This window comes from Myotis nattereri (assembly GCF_964212035.1).
Source record: "Myotis nattereri genome assembly, chromosome: 10".
NCBI lineage: Eukaryota > Metazoa > Chordata > Mammalia > Chiroptera > Vespertilionidae > Myotis > Myotis nattereri.
The window spans coordinates 39521937-39539855 of NC_138085.1; the positions used below are offsets into that span (position 1 = coordinate 39521937).

Consider the following 17919-nt stretch of genomic DNA (forward strand, 5'->3'; position numbering starts at 1 on the left):
CTTCTTTTGCTTCCTGAGCCTATTCCTTCTATCGCCCACTTCTTCTATCTCTGTGACTTTCTTTCTTCTTCTTCTTTTTTTTAAAATATATTTTATTGATTTTTTGCAGAGAGGAAGGGAGAGAGATAGAGAGCTAGAAACATCGATGGGAGAGAAACATCGATCAGCTGCCTCCTGCACATCTCCTACTGGGGATGTGCCCGCAACCCAGGTACATGCCCTTGACCGGAATCGAACCTGGGACCCTTCAGTCCGCAGGCCGACGCTCTATCCACTGAGCCAAACTGGTTTCGGCTATCTCTGTGACTTTCTAAATAAACTTTTTCTTATTGTTTGAGTCTTGGTTCTGAATTCTTTCTTAGCTAGAACTCAAGTGTGGAAGTTGCTGAACCAAGGTCCCGTCTGATCCCCCTAGTCTAACACCTGGAGCTGTTCTCACCCCCCTACCAATCTACAGCCTGAGGGTGGGATCAGAGTGAGCCGTAAACACCCCAATCGGGGCCTGCTTCAAGGGGGGAGAGAGGGGGGAAAATGAAGAACCCACACGGAATTTGAGTGCAAAAAATAAATATAAAATTTATTAAAACACCCACAATATTTTAAAGATACCAGGAGTAATACAGTTCACAAACCCAGACGTTTGTGTAAATTATAATAAAATACAAATCAAAAAAGGATACATACTTGCAATTTCTAGGCACCCTAAATTAAATTTACTGAAACACTGGGGGAGAAGAGAGGGTAAGGGGGGGTAGCTCAGGAGGCAAACCAATAAAGTGGGAGGAAAAATATTAACAAAAAGGTAAAAATTATACAAAATAAAATTATCAGCATAAATTTACTGTACTAAGAATATCTACAGTTTAATAATACACATCCTATTGCCTTGAGACATTGCAAAAATCTACCATTCATCCATCAACCCCAGATAAACTTCATTTCAAGTAGCCACAGTTACAAAGTCAAGACGGAATATTCAAGTATGGTTGTTAAGTTCACCTCCACTGGAAGCCAAGTAACCAAACAGGAATTCAAAGAGAGAAGAAATAAAACACATCAAAAAGCTGGAGGGGCTCTAGACGAAATCTAATGCGTGTATATGGCCACAGCAGGGCCTGGCCTCGCTTTTTAAGCTGGAGTACATGAGACAGAAACAACGTCACTCCTGTTTTTCTCCTCCTGTTTCCCCTCGAAAAGAAAACAAGTGTTGGGACCAAGAAAATTTGGATGTTCAAATGAGCCAAATAGTATTTTTTAATTCCCCGTGTGAAGAGTGACAAGTTATCCCTGAATGATGGGTAGTCAAGATGAGGAGAGAGAGAGCGCGCGCACATGACACCGCTACACAAAGCATCCCTGATATCAGAAGAGAAGCAAATGAGGAAATAGGCCAAATCACTCACTAATCCTTAGGCTAAAGCCATGTTGGACTTTGCATTATGTCGGTGCTGCGGTCTCTACTCAGGGAGAAGCCTACGGCGTCGCTCTTGCCGGCAGCTGTGCGCGAGAAAGGGCCGGGAGCGCCGAGACAGGGCCTCGCACGCAGGAAAACACTTTGCAGGCGTGGGTGTGGGACTGGATAACCTATGCTGGGGGCACGCACCTCAAAAGGTGTTCATTTTGGTCCAGGGTGATGTTGAAATTGGCCGTGTGCTACTGTCGATGCAGCTGGCGAATCAAACTAGGGTGTGAGGGAGTCATTTCAAATGATGGCAACGATGACCGAGAAAGCTCAATGAGATGGGCACAGGAAATTCACATTTTACTGAAAAGCAGAACCGGAGAAGAAAATGAACTAAAGCCAACCATGCTCCTTCCTTTAGGCGCTCGGCCGTTTTAACTGCTGAAGGATGGAAAACGACCCCAGGGTCTTCAAGGTCAAGCACATCATCCAATGGACACGCTGCAGGTATCGGACCCTCACGGAACCTACTTTACCAACGCCGTCATGCTGTCCTGTTTTTGAGGTATTTAAAAAAAAATTACTGTGACAGTGGATGACACAAAATGGAGCTTCCCGTTGAGTTTTTAAAAAACATCAACTTCTGTGGACCCAGGAGGAAATGTAGAATAGCACCAACTAAAAAGCAGCCTCAGTGGCATCGAGTGAGCAAAGAAAGCTCCTTCCTTCAGTCTGAACACGAGGGGTGGCCGGTGAGAGGCAGAAGCGACACTGGGCAGAGGCTATGAGGAGCCAAGAAGGGAGGCCTGCCCACCACGGCCTGGCCAACGCCAGGGGAGGAAGGAGACCCTCGGTCCGCCGTGGCATTAACAGCACCTGGGGACTCTGAGAGAGGTCTCCGCGGCACCCTGGGCGGTGTCCTTGGCTATGAGAATGCCTGCCATGTTGGAAGAGGCAGAGAACCCCAGTCCCCTTCCTGGCGGGGGGCAGGGGGGGCGGGGGGGAGGGAGAAAGAAAAAAGAAACGAAGCCCTTCCTCTCTCTTTAGGCCTGAGAAGACAGAATTGGAACTAGAGCACCAGCCAAGCCAGGCAGGCCGCCCCCCTCCGCAGTCAGGGAGCGAGCTGCCCTTGCGACTTGCCTTTCCGTGTTTGGCCACCAAGGGAAGAACAATGAAACACAACAGAAATACTGCTCAGAGCAGGTGGTAGCACGGTCAACAGAGGTCTAAGGAGACAGCACCAAAACAGGGAGGGGAAAAGAAGCCACGGGAGACTGGAGCCCACCTCGTTTTTGGTTGGTTGTGGTTTCAGAACCGTGATAGCACCTCAGCAGGTCAGGATCAGGGACAGTCACATTAAAACACCATAGCACCATTTTACTGAGACTATTTCAATTCATAAAAATGCTTCCTAGGCCATAAAGCACAACTTCAGTAACAAAAGGAGAGAGATTGGTTGAGGCACATCAGGGATGTCGTTCTAATTTCCCACCGGCTTGGCCTGGGTCGGAGATCCGGCGGTGGGTCACGGTCACCGAGTCTGGCGGGATTTCGCGCCATGAGATCAGGTTACCGACAACTCATCACCCGCGTCCTCACACACCTACTGCTGCTAAGTACGAAACAATTAAGCCCTGCTACTTCTTCCCTTGCGCTAGGACGCCAAAGACCCCCTGCTCTGCACACGACGGTGTCCCAAAAAGGCCGGTGGAAGGACCAAGAAGGGGCAGGTATGACCTCTTTCCACGCATGCCACTGTCATCTTGGCGAGAAGGCAAAGCAGAAACCGAGGCCCTGCCAAAAAAACAACAACACAACAACCCCAAATCCAACAACCACAGAAACAGAACACCTCAAAACCCATGACACACCTTCAGTCAAGATTTCCAATGGCTGGATAATGGTTTCTTGAGCTAGCACCAGTTATTTTGTGAGAACCTGCCGCGAAGCAATTTTCATGTTAAAAATCTCTTAGCACAGAACTTTGCAAGCACGTCCCTTGCACACAAAAGGGAGGGGGGAAACGAAACAAGAGGAACCCATGGTCAGCGCTGCGTGTGGATGGCGTCTGTGGACGGGGCACACTGGGGGGCGGGGGGGGGTGCGGGCGGGGGGAGTGACTAGAAGACTCCATCATTGTCTGTTGCTATAATATTACTCTTAGAACTTGGTCATGCTGTTAGGTCCTTTAGTTGCAATGGCTTTATTTTTCTTTTCATGATACAAATGTCTGGTTCATCATCTTTAGGACTTAAAAAAATGACAGTGCCAGTAAAAAATAAAAATTTGATTTTTCTCTTTCAGAAACCTTCAGCAGCAGGGGGGCGGGGAATAAAGAGCTGTGCATAGTTCCTTTTTAAATATACGTCTAAAGCATGCTAATTTCAATGACTGAGACTTGAGGTAGGTTAGACATGTAGTGTGTACAAATCAGCATGGGCCTGAGCATGGCCGCAAGCACCACCTCATTTCCGAAACGCCTTTCTCAGGGGATGGGGCGCCCAGTGGAGGCTGCCTCTCGGCTCACCTCTGCGCAGCCTGCTTTTGTTTGCTCACCTAGAAATTGATGCACCGAAGGCTGTGTGAGCTGGGGGCGGGGTGGGGCACAGACATCACATGCTTTGAGCTTGTATTGGATTCTCTTTTCAGCGAATGGCTTTGCTATCAAAGGGTGGCGAGGGGGAGGGTCTATCGAACACACGTCGGGAAGACTCACACATGCCAAGGATCAGAATCACCTGGGTTCACTCGGGACCTTCCAAACCAACAGCCGACCCGAGCCTTCCCGGGCCACACAGGCGGTCACATTCTCCAAAATGTTTCGTAAAATATTGTATTTCTTGCTTAAGATCATTTAAAATGAAGTTTTCAAGGCACCCCCGTATCTACCTACGCACGGAGTCAAATGAGACCTGCATAAAAGTACTGACGCGATAAGCAAAATAGCATTTAAAGGGCCCCACGTCTCCTCAAAACTAGGAAATCAGCATGCTCGTTCAACACTCTGCTTCCTTTCGCTTGTCCAACCGAAGGTCAGAGGTGTTTTTTTTCCTATAAATCTGAGTTCTGAATAATTCTAAATCCTGATAAGCTCTTGGGTATTTATTTCAAAAGCAATAATATTTCATTTTTTTTTTGTCCTGTAAAATAAATGCAACTTTACAGAATATGGTAAAAGTGAAGGATAGACAAAGCACGTTAAATATTCAGCTACTATTTACAAGTTTCTCCCACAATTACATGTTAAAACATACTTTTTCTTTTCAAGTTGCTGTTTAAATCTAGGCAAAAGTGCTTAAAAAAATCTTTCCCTATTTACAGTTAAAACCAGACCACATAAATGCTCAGGACGTGACAGCGGCCCTCCCTCCGCCAGCGCTCCCGGAACAGGGACCGTAAACCCGGCGGGCGGCTCTCAGCGCTCACACAAGGCACCTGGAAGCTCAGGAACTTGCCTCTAGCACCAACATCTGATTGTGACACCCACATCTGAATAAAACTGCTCAACGGATACCTGCTGTTTCTCCCGGGGCTCGGCTGCCACTCGCCGTGCGGCCACCTTCCCCTCGGGGTCCTCACAGAGCCTCCGCTCACGCGCATCCACACGGACACAGCTGCAGCCAATACCACAGGCAACCCCGGCGCTCAACAAGCGGGACCTGCTGTCCACCTGCCAGGCCCAACCTCTCTCTCAACCATGTTGGGGGAATTAAGCACCACAGTCTCATTTCAAAGAACTGAACGAATGCACCAGAATTTTCTCGAACGAGGGTGTTAAAGTGGGTGGAGAGGGGAGGAAGGAAAGGAGAAAACGACTGAATAGAGAGATGGCACCAATTAGGGAGGAAAATCATAGCTACCAGTTGAAAACGTTTGACTCTTGCGTTTAAAAATCGTGAAGTGTAGGCCCACTCCCCAAATGATAGCATTGGGGGGGGGGCGGGCTCAGGGGTGAGGCATGCACCATTATCCGACGTGAAAATCCAGGAATGAGGAGAGATGCGTTAACTGCTGTCACACTGGCGTGCCGAGCTCCGAGCTCCCGCAGGATCCGACCTGCCCCCCGAGCCGAGGGCGTCCCAGCAGATACTACAGCACCAGGCTCAGCACCGCGCACAGGGGGCAATGCTGGCTTTTCACAGCTTGGGTTCAACTTCTTGCTTCTAAAGATACAGTAGCCCTTTTTCGGGGTCAGCACGGACTTTGGGGCATTGTTTAGACATGGCCAGTAAGACACATTCCTTCGGACGGGGACTATTCACTGGCTTGCTGACGTGGTGCAAAAGGCTCCGAGGGGCCTCGAGGCCAGCGCCACCGCGAGGTGCCGCCTGGGGAGCCGTGACATCCTGTGGCGTGGTAACGGACAGAGAGGGTTCAGTGTGGTGACCAGCGGGCTGGCAGCCGTCCGCTTCCAACCTGGTTTCTGGGGGGACCTCCGCCAGCCTCTCGGGTGCCTGGCCTGGGGTGCACCCGTCCTGCCCCCCACTCCAAGCGGGTGCCTGGAAGAGGGGCCCCAGATGTTTTTGTACAGATGCTCCCATCCTCCCGGAGCGGACAGGAGCCGTCCTGAGGGCTCCCTCCCCTGCGGGAAGGCGGGTCTGTCTGAGGGGCGGACGGGTGGTGACACTCTGCACTTGGCTCCTGAGGGGCGGGCGGCTGAGAGCCTCCTCGGCTCCCACGGGGCCAGGCTTGCTGGGCCCAGAAGCCTGGGCAGGAATGAGCACGTCTGGCCGTCCCTGACCATCCTTTACCATTACTATTGTCGTTTTTAAAAAATCCAATAAATACACATTTTAAATGGAATTTAAAACTACTCCTTTGTGAAAGGACACTATAAACTTTCTTTCCATTATTGTGATATACAAGGATAGAGTTTTAAAAACAAGAGAAAATAAAAGCCCCCCAATAAGGGGGGGAAAGCCAATGTGGAGATATAAATATTAAGATCACGAAAAAAATCACCCGACAGCCGTAGCTTCTTCTTCAAAGTGCTGGGGAGGTGGGGGAGGGCGGGGCGGGTCAGTTCTGAGGTTTGGACCATAAATACATATATATGCATATCTATATATGTATATATAGACAAGAAGACTTCTGCACCCCCAACCCGCCCCCAGGTGTGAGGGCTAAAGCACCACAGAGGCAGCTCGGGCCGGGCCCGACGCTGAGGTACGCTGGCACCGGGCACCTAGATCCAGCGGCTGTAGGGACCGGTGACCTTCGTGTAGGCGTAGGAGGACACGGTGACCGCGGAGTCTGTGGGCACGGCCAGCGCCTGCCGGGTGGGGACGGTGCCCTTCTCCTTATGCTGGGGCTCGGTGACCAGGGCACCCCCCCACTTGCGCTTCTTCCCGTAGAGCTTGGCCTCCTGCTGGCCCAGGCCCAGCCGGGCGGCCTCCTCCTGCCGCGCCCGCGCCCTCTCCGCCAGCTGCTTCATCTTGGCCTCCCAGAGGGCCAGCCCGTGGTTGGGCTGGTTGAGGTTCTTGTGCTGGTAGAAGACCAGCGAGATGCGGGTGGGGTGGCAGCGGTTGGGTTTCTTCAGGGGCGTGGTGGCATGCAGCTCCCGCCGGGCGCACTCGATGAGGATGGAGCCGTGCGCGGGGGCCACGGCCACGCCGCCGATGTTCTCATCCAGGAAGTTGTGCTCGCTGTCGGACCACAGCTCCTCCTCGTCCTCCTCCGCGGGGCCCTTCTCCTCCTTCACCGCCCCCTTGTTGGGGGGCTCCTCGGCGGTCCCCTCCTCCAGGCTGAAGGGGTCCCACAGCTTCTCCTCAGACTTCAGGGCCCCGAACAGCTTCTCGCTGGAGCCCAGGGGCATGCCGAAGGACGGCCAGGCCTTGTCCAGCGGGCCGGCCCCCGGGGTGGGGATCCGCCCCTCCTCCCCTTTCAGGGGGCTCCACAACTTGTCCTGGAAGCCAGGACCGCCTTTCAGGGCGGAGCTGAAGTCCCCTGCCCCGACTCCCCACGGCTTCTCAGTCAGGCTGGGCCCAGCCAGGGCCGAGGTGCTGTTCCCAAACTTGCAGGGGCTCCACGGTTTGCCTCGCAGACGTCCTCCGGGCTGGGGGGCGAGCTGCTGCCCCTCCCCCGGGAACAGCCCCCACTGGCCCTCCGGGAAGTGAGAAGCAGCCAGGCAGCCAGCCCCGAAAGAACTGAGCTTCTCGGGGACGACGGCGGGGCTCTCCCCGGGAGGGAACACACCCCAGCTGCCACCGACGCTGTTAGTCCTCTTGGGGGACATGCTTGGGCCTCCTGAGTACTGTCCCCATAGGTGATTGGGTCCGCCGTTCTGAGATGCCTCGGGCAAAGGGGTTTTGCCCATCTTACCAGGGTCTCTGGGTACGGAGTCGGCCGGGACCAGCGGGTCTACTGGCTCTTGCTTGATGGATCTGTTGTAGCAGTTGGAGCTCTGTGCAAAGGGAGAGGGGTCCCTGGACACCGGGTGGAGCTGGGGGGCCTTGGGAAGCAGGTACTCCTTGGGGCCTGGATAAGCAGGCTGCTGGTGGTGAGGAGTGGGGGCGTGGGTGTCCGTGGGAACAGCCTGGCCGGGCAGCTCGGCAAACTCAGCACCACCGTAGGCCGGGCTCAGGCTGTTGTGCAGAGCGTGGAGGTCTGGCTTCTTCTCGAAACTGCAGCTGCTGCCACTGTGCCCCCAGGTGCCAGGCCCCAGGAACTGGGAGGGGAAGACGGGGCTGCTGGACGGGAAGCCGCAGTAGCCGAACGAGGGGAGCGCGTACTTGGAGTGGAAGCCGTTGACGGAGGCCAGGGTGGGCTGTGCATAGTAGGAGTGGTAGGAGTACACGCTGCTCACGCTGTAGGGGTCGGACGGCCGGCAGCTGCCCAGCACCGAGTAGCTCTCCACCACCGTGTTGCTGCCGTACTTGAAGGAGCTGAAGTGGTTCTGCGGCTCCACCTTGAGCGAGGGCTTCAGGCTCTGCTGGGACAGCCCGCCCTTCAGAGACAGGCCTGGGGAGAACGGGGGGCAAGACGCAGAAGGAGCAGTTAGGACCACTGCCCAGAGCCCTGGGCAGGGTGGGGTGGAATCCCCCCGCCCGCAGAGGTTCCTGCTGCAGGTCAGGCCGGACGAGGGAGGCGGGCCTTGCTCTGGGTGCCGCAAGCGTGGCCCCCAGACCCGCGGAAGCCGTGGGAGAGGCGGCTCACAGAGCCCACGGCCGCTCTGCGTCGCTTCCTGCTCCCCGCCCGGCGAGCTACCCCAGTCCTCCCTGAAGCACCTCCTCTCATGCCGGCCACGGCAGGGACCAGGGCCAGGAGGCGGGAGGGCCGTCCACCTGCTGCCCCCACAGCAGCCCACGTGCCTGAAGCCGTGGCCCCCTCCAGACTCTCAGCGAGGGAGCCAGCAGCTGGACAGGAACCCACTCCTCTCGGAGGGTAAGACGACCTCCTTGCACTTGCTCCCCAGGTATCTCCTACCAGGTATGGCGTCCTGGGGCTGCTGTGGCTACCACGCTGACAAAATTAAGATAATGGGGTGGTCCAGGTGGCAGAGCGGGCCGCCAGGACTTTTCTGTCTGCAGTTCTATCGTGAGGCAGGAAGGGGGCAGTGAGGGAGCCGCCCAGGTCCACCACCCCACAGCACCCAGGCCCCCCCGTGGGTGCCCGCGCCCCACACACCTGGGTCCGTGGAGATGCCGGCCAGCTCCAGGGCCTCCTGCTTGATCTTCTCCGGGGTGCTCAGCTTCTCCTTCTGAATCTTCTTCTTCTCAGCTGCCGCCTTCCTGGCTTCCAGCTGCCGCTGGCGGCAAGACTTGGCGGGTTCTGGCAGGCGGCGGACCTCGCGGGGGAAGGCGGTGAGCACCTGGATGGCCCCGCTGCCCACCTTGGCGTTCTGGTTCTCCTCGCTGCCGAACTCGTCCGTGGTGGCCATCTTGTACAGGGGCAGCACGTGCAGCTGCTCGTCCTCGGGGATCCTGCCCACGCAGCGATTGTCTTCCTTGGTCAGGGTGCAGACCTGCCCCGGCAGAGAGGGGGACACGGAGCTGGAGGAGCCCCACCGGGGCAAAGGGGCTGAGCATGCCCCACTGGTGACACCCCTTCCCCACTCGGGCCCAACGCCAAGCAGTCACTCGGCCCTAACACTCCCCATTACCTCGAGGCCTGCCTACAAAGCACATCTGCCTGGGCTCACAGAGTAACAGCATGCTCTAGAGCAGCGGTTCTCAATCTGTGGATCGCGACCCCTTTGGCGGTCAAACGACCCTTTCACGGGGGTCGCCTAGGACCATCCTGCATATCAGATATTTACATGATGATTCATAACAGTAGCAACATGACAGTGATGAAGTAGCAACGAAAATAATTGTATGGTTGGGTCACAACATGAGGAGCTGCATTTAAAGGGCCAGAAGGCTGAGAACCACTGCTCTAGAGCAGCAGTCGCCCACTGGTGGTCCGCGGATGGTCCACTGGTGGTCCGTGATGTCCGAAAGGTTGGCGACCGCTGCTCTAGAGCTTTCAAAGCATGTCCATTCACACTCTCTCATGTGATCTGGATGACGCTGAGAGGGGATGAGATGATTGGCCTGGGGTCACATGGCCGGCAGGGTCCGGGTCAGGGCTGCGGGGTCAGAGCTGGGAGACCTGCCTTGCCCTCCCGACCAGCATTATTGCCCTTGTGCTAGATCTCGCAGCCTCATTATCTGCCTTGCTCTGAACACATGGCCTCCTTTTGCTTTTAAAATACTTTTCCTTTTTATTAAAAACTACATATGCTTATTGTAGAAACTCATGCCAGCAAAAAGGAAATAAAAACTTTTTCCATAATCCCACTGCCCCAAAGTAATCGCTGTAAACTCTGGTCATATAGCATGCACACACTCACCTTCTGGTAATAGGATCATGTTCTGCATGCAGTGCTAGAGTAACTTCATTTAAAAAAAATAGTATAGCCCAGCTGGTGTTCTCAGTGGTTAAGCATTGATCTATGAACCAGGAGGTTACGGTTCCTGGTCAGGGCACATGCTCTGGCTGCAGGGAGGCCTCTCTGCCTCTAAAATATCACTTATCACTTCATCCCATAGCCGCCTGCATCTTTTCCTCACAGTCTTCATCGCTACCGGACAGCACATCACATACTTGGGAGGGACTGTGCATATTATTCCTGGCTTGGGAGCCGTGCCTGGGCACAGTCAGCATTTGCACAATGAATGAATTGAGAGGGTGTTTGGATTTCAGTCCCAGTGTTCACAGAGACCTGGAACCACACGTTAGCTAACTGGTGTGTGTGTGTGTGTGTGTGTGTGTGTGTGTGCACACTCCAGGTGCCCAAGGGGCTGCATTCTGTAGCATCCACCCGATCACGGAAAACAAGGCAAGCCCTGTCCGTGCATCTGACGCACCTGGTGAGGGTTTTCTCAGAAGCTGGGCAGGAGCAGGCCGTCTGGCGGGCAGTCCCAGAGCCTGAGAATCTCTCTCGGTCCCTCCCTCCGTGAGCCCACCTGCCTGCAGAGACTGGGCGGCCGCCCCCCAGGATGGGCCGGGGGACGGCTTCCTTACCACCGTGCAGCCGTTGTACAGGTTGTGCTGGTCCTTGTGGGCGTGGGCACAGAAGTCCATGCAGGCCGTGACCCCCGAGAAGGGCCGCCCTTCCTTCAGCCCCAGGCGGCAGTCGATTGCTATTTCCTCATTGGTCACCTGTGTGGATGACCGAGGAGAGTTGTCAGGTGACCAGCGGTGAGCGGCCCGGATTGTGGACCTGCGTCAGCCAGGTGTTGGGGAAGGAAGGGGAAGGCTCTCAGTCGCCTCGCCTCTGGGCTGCAGGACGGTGGGTTTCTGGCCGAGGCCCCTGAAGGAATTCTTCTCCTGGGCTACCTCAAGGGTCCCTCACCTGGCCTGGGGGCACTTTCCGTGCCCCTCGAAACACATAACATCGGTCCCTGCTTGTGAGCGCTCCACACCCTAGGTGAGAGGTGCGGTGTGGGTGGGGGAGAAACCAAGCCTCACCAGTAGACACCAGACCGGAGGCGGTGGAGGGGGCTGAAGACCAGGATGCGGGCGAGACGGTCTGGGATGCAGTCAGTGTGGTGTGGGAAGGGGGCCTTATCAAAGAACCGCATCCCCGCTCCACCCCTGGCTGGGCCTTCCCTGCGAGGAGCACAGAGAGCTCACCCCAGGCCCCCACCCCAGGGAGCTGGGCAGAGCTGTGGGTGACATGTGGGCGGAGAAAGGCCCAGGACTCGTACCTGGTTCTGGTAGGCCTGGGGGGCCAGCCGCTTGTACAGGGGAGCGACTTCGGTGGCCAGGTCCTGGAAGCTCTTCCGCAGCACTTCTTCCTGCGGGGAGAAGGGCACCACACGTGTAGAGCAGCCCGCCCTGCGCTGGGCGCCAGCCCGCGCCCCCAACCACCACCGGCTTCCACGGGGAGGACAGGAAGCAAGGTGCCGCCCTCTGCGAGGGGCCTGGTGCCGTGTCTGTCAAGTCGGAGACACTGAAGCTCAGCAGGAAAAGCTGCTGCCGGTCGTCCTGACTGCTGTCCGGCCCCGCGCTGCTCAGACCACAGAGACCGCGCTTGCTCCTGAGCGTCCACGCCCTCGGGTAGGGGTGGTGTGGGAGCACGAGCAGTGAGTGTGGTCCCTCCCCCACATCACAGACAGGTCAGGGTGGTCAGGTCTGTGCTAGAAACGCCACAGCCAGCCAGGCCCAGAGCCCGTCCTGAGCCAGGCACACAGGCAGATTTCGAAGCTCCATCCTCCACACCCGCACCACAAGCCACGTGCGGCTATTGATATAGAAGGTAATTTTATTTTTTAAAATATATTTTTATTTTATTTAATTAAAGTTAAATAAATTCAGTCCCTCTGTTGCACTAGCCACATTCCGAACACCCAATAGCTTCATGTGGCTCCTGTACTGGACAGCAGAGAACATTTCCACCATCAGAGAGAGTCCCAGCGGACAACGCTGCCCTCCACGGAGCAGCAGCCCCCAGCCACGTGTGGCAGAAAGTTTCAGGTGTCCGGAGGGTAGCGAGGAGGGCTGTGGAAGCTCCTAGCAGACATCGCAGAGTTGCCAGCGAAGGCATGGAGAGTTTTCATAGAAGAAAACAGGAGAAAGAGGGAGGACCACGTTCACAGGCTTAGAAATGGAAGAGTGAGACCAATGGCTGCCATCCCCGGGGGCACCTCCCTGGCTGCCACCCAGAGGCTGCCGCCAGCACCAGGCGAGGCTCCTAGGCTCTGGGGAGACCCAGGCCTGGGCCTCCACACTGACTACCATTCCTACCACAGGGCCCAGGGCAAGCCATGCGCCTCGGCTAGGGAGTAAGGACTCATGTGCCCAGGTCATCAGGGCGCCGTGAAATTAACTGAGATGCCTGTGGGGGCTGGGCAGAGTACCCAGCACTTAGTACGTGCACAGGAAATGGTAGCTGATGGAACAGGGGAAGCATCCGTGAGAACTTATACCAATGCGTTTTCATGCCTGGTGACCCCCAGTTCTTGGTGGCCTTGGGGCTCCTGCGTTCACTGAAGGAACTAAAGGTGCTGCCTCGGGGAGAGGGGCTGCTGTCCTAAATACAAGTCCAGTGTCTCATCGGACGATGAGACCAGCTCACGCAACAGCCTGACAGCCAGCCTGGGAGGAATAACAGGGTCTAAATCCGGAAATGCTTCCTTCGACTTCGGAAAAGCAGAGCTGGAAGTCTGAGCACAGACGTTCATTTGTGGGGCAGAACCACTGTGCCCAGGGAGTGCCCGCCCGCGGAGCTGGGAGAGCTCTGGGACACCGTGGCTGGGGCCAGGATGCTGCCTGGGAGCCACCAAGGGACCCAGACTGCCTCCCTCGCAGGAGCTCAGGCAGGAGGGAGGCTGGAGAGAAAACGACAGGGAGCCCTGATAGGCCCGCACCGTGCCTGCCTTTGGAACTCCGAGTGGAGACCACCTCTCGGGCAGCCTTCACCCCGTGGGCGACAGAGGGGAAGTGGCCGAGTGGGTGGCCTGCCCTGGTGGCCCTGGCTCCCACGGCCTGAGCACGCCAGCAGAGGCCCAGAAGCCCCTCGCCTCGCTGTCCCTGGGCGGGAAGGAGGCCTCAGACCTGGAGGCCATACACGTGGACGCCAGCCCGGTGCCCGAGGAGCAGGCCTGGCACCTAGTAAGGAGGAAACGGGACCGCTGCACGGAGACGTCCTCCTCCCAGCCACCAGGCGGGACGAGGGATGCCCCGGCAGGCCCGGCACTGCCCAGAGAAGGGCCCCAGGACAGAGGCCCTCTTCCTGCGACACCCCCCAGACCCAGAAAGAGGTCCTGGGAAGTCTGGAGGGAAGTAATTAACCTTTAAAAGGGTCAAATTCAGATGAGAAATTGGAATATTTACTTTAAAGAGACGGTTTTAAACCGGAAGAGCCTGAAGCACTTGACGTGAGAGGCCTAATTTTTCACTCACTGCCCCTCTCCGCGCATTTCCCACTCGATCTTGTTTCTCAGCAAGACAAGGTTAGTGAAAAAAGTAAGCAAGTTTCCTTTTCTCCATACGTCTGCGTGGAGGTGTGTTCACCCCTCCTCCCCTCTGGACAATGAAAGGCACCGGGTGGGGCGGGGCGGCGCGTGGAGGCCCTGCCGCTCCCGTGAGCTCCTCACCTCTTTGGGGTTGTCCCCTGCGAGGCGGAACTTGCGAGGGGTCTTGCTCCGAGCGTATTTGCAGCCGTTGAAGTACATGCTCCAGGAGCAGCCGAAGGAGAAGGAGGCACCGCAGGTGTTGGGGTCTTTGCCTTGGCAAGCACAGGTCCGGCTGCAACACACATCACGTGTTAGGCATAGATACACTTGTTTTGTTGTTCTAGAATCTTCCTCCTCCCTCGGGGGGAGGCCCTGCGGAGGCCTGGCACCCACATCCTTCTCCACCCTCCACTCCTTTCCCAAATGTCCTCTCTGCAGCCGGCTCGGCTCCCCCTCCTGAGGGCCTGCTGTTGGGAGAAGCACACGGATCGTCTGAGGAGGTGGGAAGAGTCTAGTCAAACACCCAACAGGTTTACACTGTGTCTGAACTCCGAGGTCCTCACCAGCTCTAACAGACCACGCTGACAGGGGAACGGCGGGAACCACGGGGTTTGAACACTCCTACCCGCTGCAGGCCCAGCTGCCGACAGGCCTTTAAACACACACTGACGTTCCAATTCAACCCCTAATACAACCCAGAAACAACCCGCATGCTCCTCCACTGGGGGAATGGACAGACAAATGGTGGTACGGCCAGGCGGTGGAATACTATGCAGCAGTGAAAAGGAATGAGCTACTCCCACAGGTGATGTTTGGAAACGCTGCGCTGAGGGAAGAAGACAGACTCAGAAGGCTGCCCATTTATGTAACATTCTTGAAAAGGCAAACCCATAGGGACAGGAAACAAGATTGGCGGCTGCTGGGGTGGGGAAAGGGCCTGCGATAAAGGGGTCCCAGGAGGTTTTGTGGACGACGGAACTGTTCTGTATCTTGATTTACTATGGCCATGGTTACATGACCGTAAACATTTGTCAAAACTCTTCAAGCTGTGGACCTCAAAGAATGAATTTTATTGTAAGTAAAAATACCTTAATCTAAAAAAAAATGGGGGGGAAAAACCCCCCCCATAAGGCAGCGGTTCTCAACCTGTGGGTCGCGACCCCTTTGGCGGTCGAATGGCCCTTTCACAGGGGTCGCCTAAGGCCATCCTGCATATCAGATATTTACATTATGATTCATAACAGTAGCAACATTACAGTGATGAAGTAGCAACGAAAATAATTTTATGGTTGGGTCACAACGTGAGGAACTGTATTTAAAGGGCCAGAAGGCTGAGAGCCACTGCAGTATAAGGAGAGGTTTTGTGAACACGATGGATGTATACTAGTGGGGCACTTACACACTTTTCTGTTACACTCAGAGTCGACCGGGGCACAACAGCAAAGCTGAGCCTCGTCGACAGGCCCTCCCCGGCCAGGACAGAGCCCAGGTGGGACCCGTGGGTGAGCACTCTCCCTACCCAGGCCTCACTCTGCAGGACAGACAGGCCCTGGAGGGAACAAGGCTTCCCCCAGGGCTGCCCGGAGTCCCTGCACCTGCTGCCCGGGCCCTGCCCACGTACTCGTCGTTGAGGCCACATCTCCGGCTGGTGGGGTTCCCGTACTTCCGGAGGGTGTCGGTGAGCTCCTGGTAGAGGGTGTCCCCCAGGCTGCGGGGGATGCCCTCCCAGGCGAGGATGAGGATGACGATCACGGCGTTCTGGCAATGGTGGCCCGCCCGGTGCCGCACCAGGCACAGCAGCTTCTCCTCCAGCGTGTGCCTGCGGATCACCTGCGGGGGCGCGGGCGGGGCAGGGCGTTAACCACAGCGGGCCACACACCCTCCTTCTGCCAACCAGACCTGGGGGGGCAGGTCTTTAGGGCAGCGTCCTGGGGGGTCACCACCACAGAGGCTGAGCTCGTTATAATAACAATAATTATTACAAAAGCTAAGCTAGTCATGATTTACATAGACTTAGGAATACAGAGATAACACTGGAAGGCAAAATCTGTTGAGAATTTTGTCGTCCTAAAACACTTGCAGAGAAAATGCTGCCCGTCTGTATGTTTTTGGTTAAAAAACAAGGACCGCGGTGCTGTGGAAAACAGTTTGGGGCAGTTCCTCAAAACGCTAAACGGACAATTCCCACGGAACTAGTCCACTCCACGCCTATGACCGGGAACCGAGAGCGGGGACGCGGACAGGTACTTGCCGCCCCCTGTTCCGAGCAGCTTCACTTGCCACAGCCAAAGGTAGAAACGCCCCTGCCCCTGCCTCGCCAGCCCGTTCCAGACGGGACAGGAACACCAGGAGCTCCGGGCACACAGAGCGGGCAGGGGAGTCAAAGAGTCGGCCACAGCGGGCCCAGACTTGGGGGAGACGCCATCCCCAGCTCCCCCTTTTCTTCTCTCTACAGCCCTGACCACGGGGACGGGATGAGCCGAGTACCATGGCTAGAGCGGTCCCGAGGCAGCCCAGGGTGCCAGGCCGGCATGTGCACAAAATGAGGACAAACAGCTGAGGCTGGAAGAAGGGACCCCGGCCGTGCGCCAGGTGCCAGCTCCGAGGTCCTGGCCAGTGGCCGTGTCGGCCTCCCCCCCACACCCAGCCCTGGAGAGTGAGGCGCGGCCGGCGGCGGGGTCACCACTCACCCACTTGGCGATGGGGCAGCCGCGGGAGCTCTTCCCCTCCTTCCCCGTGTAGATGACCTTCTCGATCCGGATGGCTTTCCCCTTCTCTCCATACCTGCAGAGGGAGGCAGAAGCACCAGAGCTCAGAGGAGCCAAAGGAGAGCAGGCGAGCTCCGTGGGTACCTAGTGGCTCCAGGGGCCACGGAGGAGAGAGAGAAAGTGTAAATGCTGACTGTGTGCTAAGAGCCTCTGGGGACAGAGTGGCCACGGCCAGGCTCCCAGGGCTGCTGGTCCGTCATGCCCAGCTCTGTCCAGGGAGAAGGCCAGCAGGACGCCCCTGATGGCCTCCGAGCCTCCAGGAAGGTGGCCAAGCCAAAGGCCAAGCGCAGGCCTTTGTGTCCAGCCCTGTGAGCCAAGTCACCCCGAGAGCTATTTATAAATTCAACAAACGAAAAGAAAATAAACGGGGAAACCCTTGTTGTGCTCCTTCAACATCCCCTGGCTGACAGTTGAACATGATGCGGACCATGGAGACAGGAGAACTGAAAAGGACACACTGGCTCCGCGATGCCCCCGGACAGTAAACACGCCTGGCTCCCCACACGCTTCTGCTGGCCCCGCACACGGGCACACACGTGTGGATGCTGAGGCCGTCTGGTTAACCAAAGCACCTTCAGAGGGGATGCCACCAGGGCCCCGGAGCCGAGCTGACCTGCTCGGGGCCACGCAACTTCCTGGGGGTGATGCTGCTTAAAGCAGTCTTGCAGGCCAGACAGACTGGGCCTGAGTGGAAGCCCAGCTACGTTCCTGCTCCAGGGGCTGTGGCCAGACGACAGAACTTCTCCAGGCCCCAGTTTCCTCATCTGTAAAACGGAGATGAAGTGACTTCTTCCCCACGGGCTCGGGAATCCGTCACGTGAGCGCGTTACTTAAAGTGCTTTCGAGTTCCTGGCACCAGGGACCAGTCCAATAAACATTACTCTTTTTAAAAATATATATATTTTATTGATTTTAGAGAGGAAAGGAGAGGGAGAAAGAGATAGAAACATCAATGGTAAGAGAGAATCATGGATCGGCTGCCTCCTGCACGCCCCCCACTGGGGACCAAGCCCGCAACCCAGGCATGTGCCCTTGGCCGGAATCGAACCCAGGACCCTTCAGTCCGCAGGCCGACGCTCCATCCATTGAGCCAAACCAGCCAGGGCAACATTAATTATTCTTAATAATGTAAGCAGCCATCTTCCTGAATTGTCTTACTTTTAGTAGCTTTTTAGCTTCAGGTACAGGATCCTATCACCTGCAAACAGTGGTCGCTTGCCACCTCCTGCTTTCCACGCTTTATGCCTCTATTTCAGTCTCTCGCCTCTGCTGGGCAGCTTCCGAGTGCCAGCAGGCATCTTCGCTT

At 56.2% G+C, this 17919-nt stretch overlaps 1 protein-coding gene across 2 annotated transcripts in view; it reads right to left on the reverse strand.

Moving 5' to 3' along the window:
• Positions 1 to 556: 556 nt before the first annotated feature.
• Positions 557 to 17919, reverse strand: part of TET3 (tet methylcytosine dioxygenase 3) — a gene marked incomplete at its 5' end in the record, with an annotated part of 85484 nt that continues 68121 nt past the window's right edge. For both annotated transcript variants that reach the window (XM_081101082.1, XM_081101083.1), the window contains 7 exons: positions 557 to 8362; positions 9029 to 9365; positions 10910 to 11047; positions 11596 to 11685; positions 13987 to 14137; positions 15467 to 15675; positions 16536 to 16629. In XM_081101082.1, coding sequence (XP_080957208.1) covers positions 6588 to 8362; positions 9029 to 9365; positions 10910 to 11047; positions 11596 to 11685; positions 13987 to 14137; positions 15467 to 15675; positions 16536 to 16629 — 2794 coding nt within the window. In that variant the 3' untranslated portion in view covers positions 557 to 6587. The remainder of the gene's footprint in view (positions 8363 to 9028; positions 9366 to 10909; positions 11048 to 11595; positions 11686 to 13986; positions 14138 to 15466; positions 15676 to 16535; positions 16630 to 17919) is intronic.